Here is a 12,060-nt window from a genome sequence, read left to right on the forward strand (position 1 = left end):
ATGGCCATTTAATACAGATTTTTAAGAAGTTATCAAAGGTTTTAAGAGTGGATGTGAGAGACTTTACCATTGCCTTTCAGGTAGCAGTGATGAAGATCATCAGTTCCACTTTATTACTTCTACAGTGAGGAGAGAGATTAGATTAATTTTCTTCACATAGAGGGTTGATGTATTGTGGGATATTTTCCAAAATTAAGTGGTTGAGGCCATGATTGATGTATTTTCGAAGAGAAATTTGGTTATCAAGGGTTATGGGAAAGGGCAGGAAAGTGGACGTGAGGAATATCGGAATCATCCATGATCCTATTGGATGGCGGAGCAGGCTCGAGGGGCCGAATGGCCAATTCCTGTTCCTATTTCCTATGTTGCTATGGTCTAAGTGTTTGAACCAGAACATGTTGGAGAGCAAGGGTGAGTTTGTATTGATGCAAACATGAACAGCACAAATACAGTTGACTGAATGACCTTCTGTACTGTAAGTCTTTGTGGATCTAATTTGTGAATTGTCTAACATATTTTCTTTTACAGTTTGGTACGAAGCCCAGAAGGTAACTGTATTAAAACAACCCAGTGTCCATGTATGCATATGGGCACGTTATATTCCGCAAGAGAGGTCTTTCATCAAGATTGCAATGTCTGGTGAGTTCTAAACTTAGTGAAACCTGGAGGTAGGAATGTCAAAATGAATCAAACCTATAAATTGGATTGTGACATTAAGACCACACAGTGGAAGGGACATGCACTGCTAAGTCTTTTACTGATGACTGAGGCAGCCTATAATATTCATGCTTTTTAAAAATGTATTACTTCACAGAATGTGAAATGCTGGCTAGGCCAGGATCTATTGTCCTCCATAAAGTTACCTGATCATATTAACCCTGCGGGTGTGCAGTTGGTACTTTCTGTGGGGTCAGATTTTGAGGGTCTATCATGCCATGTAAAGAACCTCTTACGGGGAGATGTACCCTGGCTGGACTCCAGGGCATCGCTGTAGACGTTCCTCAGTGTGGTATCCTGAGCCTGACCATCTTCAGCTGCTTCATCAATGACTTCTCATCATCATAACATCAGAAATGGGGATGTTAGCTGATAACTGAACAGTGTTCCGTACCATTTGTGCAAACTCCGCACAGTCACCAAAGGCTGGAATCGAACCTGGGTCCATGGTGCTGCGAGGCAGCTGTGCTAACCACTGTGCCGCATTGCAGAAACTCATCAAGGCTCTTTTGATAGGACCTTCTGAACCCTCAGGAAAAAGGCAGCCGATGAATGGGAACACCATCCCTGCAGGTTCTTCTCCAAGCCAACCACCATCCTTCTCTGAGGAAGGATGTTCTTGCTCTCGAGGGAGTGCAGCGAAGCTTTACCAGACTGATCCCAGGGATGGCGGGACTGTCATATGAGATTGCAGCGATTGTGGTGGCACAGTTGTTAGCATTGCTGCCTCACAGCTCCAGGGATCAAGGTTCAATTCCAGCCTTGTCTGACTGTGTGGAGTCTGCACGTTCTCCCCGTGTGTGCGTGGGTTTCCTCCCACAGCTCAAAGATGTGCGGGTTAGGTGGATTGGCTATGCTAAATTGCCCTTAGTGTCCAAAAAAAGGGTAGATGGGGTTACTACTGGGTTATCGGGATGGGGTGGAGGTGTGGGCACAAGTAGGGTGCTCTTTCCAAGGGTCAGTGCAGACTCGATGGGCCGAATGGCCTCCTTCTGCACTGTAAATTCTACGATAGAATTCTATGATAAATTCTATTCTATGTTAGGTTGGATTGTTCTCGCTGGAGTTCAGAAGAATGAGGGGGGATCTCAAAGAAACTTATAAAATTTTAACGGGACTAGATAGGATAGATGCAAGGAAGATGTTCCCAATGATGGGTGTGTCCAGAACCAGGGGTCACAGTCTGACAATTAAGGGGAAACCATTTCAGATAGAGATAAGGAGACATTTCTTCACATATAGAATGGTGAGCCTGTGGAATTCATTACCACAGGAAGTAGTTGATGCTAAAACTTTGAATATATTCAAGAGGCGACTAGATATGGCACATGGGGAGAATGGGATCAAAGGCTATAGGGAGGAAGCAGGATTCGGCTATTGAGTTGGATGATCAGCCATGATCGTGATGAATGGCAGAGCAGGCTCGAAGGGCCAAAAGGCCTCCTCCTGCTCCTGCCTTCGATGTATCTATGTATCCTGACTCGGAACCATTTCATTATCTCTTAACTGTCATTGGATCAAAATCCCAGAACTCCAAACAAAACTGCGCCTGTACCTTCATCAAATGCACCTTTACCAACAAGGTCAGAAGTGAGGATGTTCACTGATGACTGCATAATGTTCAGCACCATTTGTGGTTCCTCAGTCCATGTCCAAATGCAGCAAGACCTGGACAATATCCAGGCTTGGGCAGACAAGTGGTAAGTTACATTCATGCCACACAAGTGCCAGGCAATGACCATCTCCAACAAGAGAGCATCTAACCATCATCGCTTGACATTCAATGGCATTACAATCGCTGAATCCCCACAATCAACACCTTGGGGATTATCATTGATCAGAAACAGAAATGGACGTAGCCATATAAATACTGTGGCTACCAGGGCAGGTCAAAGGCTAGGGATCCAACAGCGAGTAACTCACCTCCTGACCCCTCCAAAGCCTGTCCACTATCTGCAAGGCACAAGTCAGGAGTGCAATGGAATACTCTCACTTGCCTGGATGAGTGCAGCTCCAACAACACTCAATAAGCTCAACACCACGGTAGCATAGTGGTTAGCATAATTGCTTCACAGCTCCAGGAACCCAGGTTCGATTCCCGGCTTGGGTCACTGTCTGTGCGGAGTCTGCACGTTCTCCCCGTGTGTGCGTGGGTTTCCTCCGGGTGCTCCGGTTTCCTCCCAGAGTCCAAAGATGTGCAGGTTAAATGGATTGGCTATGCTAAATTGCTCTTAGTGTCTAAAATTGCCCTTAGTGTTGGGTGGGGTTACTGGGTTATGTGGAGATGTGGGATTGGGTAGGGTGCTCTTTCCAAGAGCCAGTGTAGACTCGATGGGCCGAATGACCCCAGGGGGTGCCTCCGTAGTGGCCTGGCCCGCGATCGGGGCCCACCGATCAGCGGGCCAGCCTATCTGCCTCCCGGCATCCTTTTCTCCGTGCCAGCTCCTGTAGCTCTACGCCATTTGGCATCGGGGCCCGCGCGGGGAAAAAGGCCACTGCGCATGCGCTAGTTGGTGCCGGCCCAACTGCGCATGTGCGGACCCCGCAGCGCCGGGTTCAGGCCGGGATCGGCAGCTGGAGCGTCCTAGCCTACTGTGGGCCGCAGAATGAGGTCCCAGAACAGGCGCCGACGACAGAGTAAAACACTCTAGTTTTTACTCCGGCGTCGGCACTTAGCCGCCCGATGGGAGAATCCCGCCCATCAACTCTGGTAAAGATGGCTTTATTTTTCCAAGCTTGGTCCATGTATGTGGGAGAGTGATTTGGATAAATGGCCAATCCACGCTGCTTTACATTGGTGCACATGATGTGGAGATGCCGGCGTTGGACTGGGGTGAGCACAGTAAGAAGTCTTCCAACACCAGGTTAAAGTCCAACAGGTTTGTTTCAAACACAAGCTTTCGGAGCGCATCTCCTTCCTCAGGTGAATGAAGGTCCCCAGATGGTCGGGCTCTGGGAAGGGTGGTAACCTGGCACTTCTGCTGCCACCTGAGCACCTTGGTAGTGCCAGCCTGCCACCTTGGCTGTTTCACCCAGGAATCCTGGCTGTGCCATCCTAGCATTTCCAGGGTGCCTCGGTGGCATTGCAAGCTGGAAGGGGCACTGCAAGTGACAAGTTGTCCATGCCAGAAATCAAGCTCAGGGGTGCTCTGTCTTTAAGAGATGGGGTCAGGGGGGGCTCGAGGACCCCCTAAGAGGTATGTTTGGGGAGTCCAAAGGCTGCGAGGGGGTTGAGAGATCAGGACACCATTTAAAAAGGGCTCCCCGATCCCCTCCTGCACTGGCACAAAGCTAAGCTTTGGGGCCTCACGGTAGCATGGTGGTTAGCATCAATGTGAAGCATCAATGCTTCACAGCTCCAGGGTTCCAGGTTCAATTCCCGGCTGGGTCACTGTCTGTGTGGAGTCTGCACGTCCTCCCTGTGTGTGCGTGGGTTTCCTCCGGGTGCTCCGGTTTCCTCCCACAGTCCAAAGATGTGCGGGTTAGGTGGATTGGCCATGCTAAATTGCCCGTAGTGTAAGGTTAATGGGGGGATTGTTGGGTTACGGGTATACGGGTTACGTGGGTTTAAGTAGGGTGATCATTGCTCGGCACAACATCGAGGGCCGAAGGGCCTGTTCTGTGCTGTACTGTTCTAAGCTCCTCAGTGCATGAATTGAGTTAAGTGCAGCCACGGTGACGCTTTCCTCACTGAGGCCAAAAGAAACGTTGCAGACGCCAAGAAACACCCCGCTATTCACACCCAAAACCAGACGCTTTTCTCCCCATTAAATCGGACCCAAAATGTTTTGGCCTCAACTACATCTTATTGTAGCGAATTCCAGAGGCTGATCACTCTCTATGAAGAAATTTCTCCTCATCTCTGTCCCAAATCCTCAGACTGTGACCCCTGGTTCTGGACATCCCCACTATCGGGAACATCCTTCCTGCATCTACCCTGATCCCACCATTCTACTGAACTCCAGCGTACAATCCTAACCAATTCAATCGCTCCTTACACCTCGGTCCTCCCATCCTAGGGAGCAATCCGGTAAAGCTTCGCTGCACTCCCTCTATAGCTGGAACATCCTTCCTCAGATAAGGAGACCAAAACTGCGCACAATTCCCCAGGTGTGGCCTCACCAAGGCCCTGTATAATTGCAGAAAGACATCCCTGCTCCTGTACTCGAATCCTCTTGCTATGCCTTCTCACTGCCTGCTGTACCTGTGCATGTTTAACTTCAGCAACTGGTGTATGAGGTGTCCTAATTTATGGCCATTCAGATAATAATCTGCCTTCTGTTTTTGCTACCAAAGTGGATATCCAAATTATACTGTATTTGTCATTTATTTGCCCACTCACTCAACTTGTCTAAATCACACTGAAGGATTTCTGCCTCCTCCTCACAGCTCACCCTCCCACACAACTTGGTGTCATCTGCAAATTTTGAGATATTACATTTACTACCCTCCTCTAAATCATTAATATATATTGTGAATAGCTGGGGTCCCAGCACAGACCCTTGCGGTACCCCACTAGTCACTGCCTGCCAATTTGTAAAAAGACCCATTTATTACTGTGAGACCCATTTATTCTTACTTTATGCACTAATTCCATTGCTTCAGGATTGGAAAGAACTGCACCCTCCTGTACATGGGTCAGACACTCTCCTGAATCACCGACCTTCTGTGGCTGAGGAAATCACCCTCGAGACACTCTGGTCCGGATTCTCCGTTCCGGGGAAAGTTCTGCCGCTGGTGGAGAATCATGGTAACTCCGTGCTGCCGCTAGCAGCACCAGCGATGAGCAATTCATGTCATACAAATGGGCCAGCATGCAGCCCACATGCAGCTCCTCCGATTCCCGACCCTGCAGGGGTTGGGATTCAAGTTCAGAGCTTGACAAGCTGAAACAGCTTTTAAGCGTTCCACTCAGCACCGATTGTCATTTCAGCCAAGGTGGTTAAGGGGCTGGTTTAGCTCACTCGGCTAAATCGCTGGCTTTTAAAGCAGACCAAGCAGGCCAGCAGCACGGTTCGATTCCCGTACCAGCCTCCCCGGACAGGCACCGGAATGTGGCGACTAGGGGCTTTTCACAGTAACTTCATTGAAGCATACTCGTGACAATAAGCGATTTGCATTTCATTTTTAATTTCATAAAAGACCAGCACCAAGGTACCTGGATGCTGACATTGAACACATGCTGGACACCAGAACTCTTCAGTGTAGAATTCTAGTAGATTTGTCAAGCATGATTTCCCACTGTTTTCCAAATGCTGTACATTGAAATCCTTGATAATGGACTCCAGCGACTTCCCTATTACCGACGTTAGGCTCAGTGGCCTATAGATCGCTGCTTTCTCTCTACCTCCCTCTTTGAATAGCGGGGTTACATTCGCTACCGTCCAATCCAGGACATTATTCATGTCTTTCTTGGTGAAGACAGAAGCAAAGTACGAATTATCCAAAAGCAAAATATTGCAAAAGCTGGAAATATGAAATAAAAACATAAAATGCTGGAAATATTCAGTAAGTCTGGCAGCATCTGTGGAGGGTAAGCAAAGAGTTAACGAAAAATGTTAACTTCTGCTTTGTCTCTGCTGATGTTCCTGAGTATTTCCTGCATTTTTGTTGTTCTTTCAGTGAAGAAATATGCAATTGGTAAAAGAAGGCTCAGCTCACTTTCAAAATGATGTGGGAAAGTGGAGCATTGCCGGGCCGGAAAGTGGAGCTGAGTCCACAAAAGATCAGCCATGATCTAATTGAATGGCGGAGCAGGCTCGAGGGGCCAGATGGCCTACTCCTGCTCCTAGTTCTTATGTTCTTATGTTCTTATGACAGGTGAAGCAACCTGCGGTGAAAGCAGGTGACCGTGCGATGATATACCTCAGAATAGCTCTTACTGGGGTTATCCAAGACTACATTATAACCTATTGCTTTTAAATGCTGCTTCTTCAATCACCTATTTAAAGAGCCCATCACCACTATCAGTAGAAAACTCCAACTTTATCATTTATGCCTTTGTTTCCAGTACCTGCCAATCTGGGGTAATAAATTGTACTGCAAAGGACTGCAGCAAGCTCTGTGTCACCTATGGGGAGTCACACTATGTTCTCTATGATGGCATTTGGTTGGAATACGAAAGCAACTACTGTGACATCCTGCTAACTGAAGTAAGTATCTTCCAGCTTCTCACTGTGTTACCTTCAATGCTTTTCTTCCAGTTGACCATCCAAAGAATTATACATCGGCAATTGAGACCAAGACGTGGATGTCCACTTCCCTGGCTGGTGTACAGAGTTGTGAACTTCCCGGCTCACCAAATTTGTGTCTAGAAAAAGTAGCCAACTAATTAGATCTTTGTTCCAGGGGGGTTTGGAGTCCAATTGTATGCTTGCCATCATGGAAATATTTTGGAAGCAGCCAGATGGCTGATTAAAAGGCATACCTTGGTGCTCATCCCAGTTGTTTCACTTAATATTTAGGCCATTAATGATTCACTTCTCATACTCCCACCCACTCCACATCTTCCATCCATGACAAATCATGCAAACCCATGCCCCTCAACCCACCCCAATGGCTTCATACACTCCCTACAAATGTATACTCCACATTTATCCCTCTGGACTCCCCTGTTGCCTCTCCATCCAAATTAGCACCAACACATGATCCCAACCTACAACCCTTTAATCTTTACACCCTTCTTGCCAATTTACCCAGAACCCGCCATGGGATGGCCATAGCTCGGGTGCCATGCTGAGATAATATAAAACTCTGAAGTTTTATTTTAGATTTCACCATGTAGAAATAGACTCTCGTTACTAAAAGCTGATTCAATAGATTTATATCCCTCAAGTACTTGATCCTTTAAAAAAAACCTAAACAACCATTAGCATTCATTACCCCACATCAAAGACAGCTAATCCCTTAACCCCGTGGAGCTATCAATCAAATTGTGAATTTACCTCCCACTCTGATAGGTTGTGGAAGCTGCCAAACAGTAGTAGTACTATGACAGCATCTGGGGGTTATGTCAACAAACAGATATTGAAACTGCAAGCATCATTTTATTTCAATTCAGACACAGCAGATAGTATTTTCCCTCATTCAGCATTTAACAGGTCAGGGCTTTGACTATGTAGATTGTTCAACAAACTTTATTCACTTTTTGCCAGCATTTACCCTTACAGAATTGTTAATCATGCACAATGGGAAACTGACCCCACTCCAACGAAAATGTGGGGGGACTTTCTGCTTCTGTTTTCGAGGGGGTGGGAATGGTGGAGGGGGTCCACGAATTGTGCATGAGTCCCAAAATGGACTTTACAGCAATAGTATTTCCCATGGTGATGGTCTCGACACTCCGCCAAAGATGTCACGGGAATTCTGACTCCAGAGGTCAGGCTCACCATTTGCATGAATTTAACTGTCATCAGAATAGTTATGATGTGGAGATGCCGGCGTTGGACTGGGTGAGCACAGTAAGAAGTCTTACAACACCAGGTTAAAGTCCAACAGGTTTGTTTCAAACACAAGCTTTCGGAGCGCAGCTCCTTCCTCACCTGAAGAAGGAGCTGCGCTCTGAAAGCTCGTGTTTGAAACAAACCTGTTGGACTTTAACCTGGTGTTGTAAGACTTCTTACTGTGATCAGAATAGTTGACTTCTGGAGGCGAACAGTTGATTATTCAATTCCAGTTTCCTGGGGTTTGGCAGAGATATTCCAGTTCTATTTTCAGCTGAGAATCTTTTACTGCTTGGATTGGCTTCCCCAGTCAGAGAGAGAGCTTTCTGAGATATTCCTGCAAAAGAAGGCTATTTTCCTTTTGGCAGGGCAGTGCTTCTGATACTGTGTCACACGCCTTCAGTGTGGAAAACTTACTGCTACTTAACCTTACAGCACATGCAGACAGACTGACAGACACAGGTAGTTATTGGGGTAACTCTCTCAGTTAGTGTTTAACCCCTTCTTTGTATATTCCAAGAGGAAGCCAGAATATACAAGCCCACCTGGGCAATTAAAACCCGGTGGGATCCTTCACTTTGCCAACAGCGCTCTCACACCCACTGATTTCCCGATGGCGTAGGGTTGCCCACAATAGGAAACCCCATTGGCCGGCTGCTGGGTCGGAGGATCCTGCAGCTGGTGGGGGCGCACCGCACCGAAAAGGAGGTGTGGCAGGACGGAGAATCCTACCCAAGGCATTCGGGGTGAGATAGCCCTCTAGTAGTTGACCCCTCTACCCTGGGAAAAAGCATCTGACAATCCATTCAGTCTATGCCCCTCATAATTTTGTCGACTTCTATCAGGTCGCCCCTCAACCTCCGTTGATCCAGTGAGAACAAACCAAGTTTATTCAACCGCTCCTCATAGCTAATTACCAGGCAACATCCTGGTAAATCTCTTCTGCACCCTCTCTAAAGCCTCCACATCCTTCTGATAGTGTGGCGACCAGAATTGGACACTATACTCCAAGTGTGGCATAACTAAGGTTCTATACAGCTGCAACATGACTTGCCAATTCTTATACTCAATGCCCCAGCCAATGAAGGCAAGCATGTCGTATGCCTTCTTGACTACCTTCTCCACCTGTGTTGCCTCTTTCAGTGACCTGTGGACCTGTACACCTAGATCTCTCTGACTGTCAATACTCTTGACGGTTCTACCATTCACTGTATTTTCCCTAGCTGTATCAGACCTTCCAAAATGCATTACCTCACATTTGTCCGGATTAAACTCCATCTGCCATCTCTCCGCCCAAGTCTCCAAACGATCTAAATCCTGCTGTACCCTCTGACAGTCCTCATCGCTATCCGGAATTACACCAACCTTTGTGTCGTCCGCAAACTTACTAATCAGACCAGTTAAATTTTCCTCCAAATCATTTATATATACCATGAACAGGAAAGGTCCCAGCACTGATCCCTATAGAACACCACTAGTCACAGCCCTCCAATCAGAAAAGCACCCTTCCATTGCCACTCTCTGCCTTCTATGACCGAGCCAGTTCTGTATCCATCTTGCCGGCTCATCTCTGATCCTGTGAGACTTCACCTTTTGTACCAGTCTGCCATGAGGTACCTTGTCAAATGAAATGAAATGAAAATGAAATGAAAATCACTTATTGTCACGAGTAGGCTGCAATGAAGTTACTGTGAAAAGCCCCTAGTCGCCACATTCCGGCGCCTGTCCGGGGAGGCTGGTATGGGAATCGAACCGTGCTGCTGGCCTGCTTGGTCTGCTTTAAAAGCCAGTGATTTAGCCGAGTGAGCTAAACCAGCCCCTGGTTTTTACACTTTTACAATGAATGCCTTATTGAAGTCCATATAGACAACATCCACTGCCCTACCTGCATCAATCATATTTGTGACCTCCTCAAAAAACTCTATCAAGTTGGTGAGACACGACCTCCCCTTCACAAAACCGTGCTGCCCCTCGCTAATACATCCATTTGCTTCCAAATGGGAGTAGATCCTGTCTCGAAGAATTCTCTCCAGTAATTTCCCTACCACTGATTTAAGGCTCACCGGCCTGTAGTACCCTGGATTATCCTTGCTACCCTTCTTAAACAAAGGAACAACATTGGCTATTCTCCAGTCCTCCAGGACATCATCTGAAGACAATCAGGATCCAAAGATTTCTGTCAAGGTCTCAGCAATTTCCTCTCTTGACTCCTTTAGTATTCTGGGATAGATCCCATCAGGCCCTGGGGACTTATCCACTTTAATATTTTTCAAGGAGCCCAACACCTAGTCTTTTTGGATCTCAATGTGACCCAGGCCAGATTCAACATCCACCAATTCCTTCTCTTTGGTGAAAATTCATTTAGTACCTTGCCTATTTCCTCTGGCTCCACACACAGATTCCCTTCCTGTTCTTCAGTGGGCCAACCCTTTCCCCGGCCACCCTCTTGCTTTTTATGTAAGTGTAAAAAGTCTTGCGATTTTCCTTAACACTATTTGCCAATGACTTTTCGTGACCCCTTTTAGCCCTCCTGACTCCTTGCTTAAGTTCCTTCCTACTTTCCTTATATTCCACACAGGCTTCGTCTGTTCCCAGCCTTCTAGCCCTGACAAATGCCTCCTTTTTCTTTTTGACAAAACCTACAATATCTCTCGTTATTCAAGGTTCCCAAAATTTGCCATATTTATCCTTCTTCCGCACAGGAACATGCCGGTCCTGAATTCCTTTCAACTGACATTTGATGCTGATTTACCCTCAAACATCCGCCCCCAATCTAGTTATTCAGTTCCCGCCTAATATTGTTATAATTAGCCTTCCCCCAATTTAGCACATTCACCCGAGGTCCACTCTTATTCTTGTCCACCAGTACTTCAAAACTTACTGAATTGTGGTCACTGTTCCCGAAATGCTCCCCTACTGACCTTTCAACTACCTGGGATCATTCCCCAATACCAGGTCCAGTATAACCCCTTCCCTAGTTGGACAATCTACATATTGTTTTAAGAAGCCCTCCTGGATTCTCCTTACAAACTCTGCCCCGTCTAAGCCCCTAGAACATTGAACATTACAGCGCAGTACAGGCCCTTCGGCCCTCGATGTTGCGCCGACCTGTGAAACCCCTCTAAAGCCCATCTACACTATTCCATTATCATCCATATGTTTATCCAATGACCATTTGAATGCGTTTAGTGTTGGCGAGTCCTGTTGCAGGCAGGGCATTCCACGTCCTTACTACTCTCTGAGTAAAGAACCTACCTCTGACATCTGTCCTATATCTATCTCCCCTCAATTTAAAGCTATGTCCCCTCGTGCTAGCCATCACCATCCGAGGAAAAAGGCTCTCACTGTCCACCCTATCTAATCCTCTGATCATCTTGTATGCCTCCATTAAGTCATCTCTTAACCTTCCAATCTCTAACGAAAACAGCCTCAAATCCCTCAGCCTTTCCTCATAAGATCTTCCCTCCATACCAGGCAACATCCTGTTAAATCTCCTCTGCACCCTTTCCAATGCTTCCACATCCTTCCTATAATGCGGCGACCAGAACTGCACGCAATACTCCAAATGCGGCTGCACCAGAGTTTTGTACAACTGCAACATGACCTCATGGCTCCAAAACTCAGTCCCTCTACCAATAAAAGCCAACACACTGTACGCCTTGTTAACAACCCTATCAACCTGGGTGGCAACTTTCAGGGATCTATGTACATTGACACCGAGATCTCTCTGCTCATTCAGAGGGACAAATTCACTCCAGCAGATCAATAGCCAATTGAAGGAGTCTCAGGGGCTACGGCAGCAGGAGATGGTGCCAGCAGTGAGTGGCACCGAGATCGCAGTGGAGAACCTGGTGCACGATGTCGGCACCATGAGTTAAGGTTTCCAAGGCATCGGGCAGTA

General features: G+C 46.9%; 1 protein-coding gene across 1 annotated transcript in view; it reads left to right on the forward strand.

Moving 5' to 3' along the window:
• Window positions 1-12,060, forward strand: part of LOC119969955 (otogelin-like protein) — a 199,464-nt gene that overhangs the window by 134,860 nt on the left and 52,544 nt on the right. Inside the window, exons 17-18 of the mRNA XM_038803921.1 lie at window positions 529-639; window positions 6,728-6,869. Of these exons, the coding sequence (XP_038659849.1) occupies window positions 529-639; window positions 6,728-6,869 (253 nt within the window). The remainder of the gene's footprint in view (window positions 1-528; window positions 640-6,727; window positions 6,870-12,060) is intronic.

This window comes from Scyliorhinus canicula, chromosome 8, assembly GCF_902713615.1.
Source record: "Scyliorhinus canicula chromosome 8, sScyCan1.1, whole genome shotgun sequence".
NCBI classification, from domain to species: Eukaryota; Metazoa; Chordata; class Chondrichthyes; order Carcharhiniformes; family Scyliorhinidae; genus Scyliorhinus; species Scyliorhinus canicula.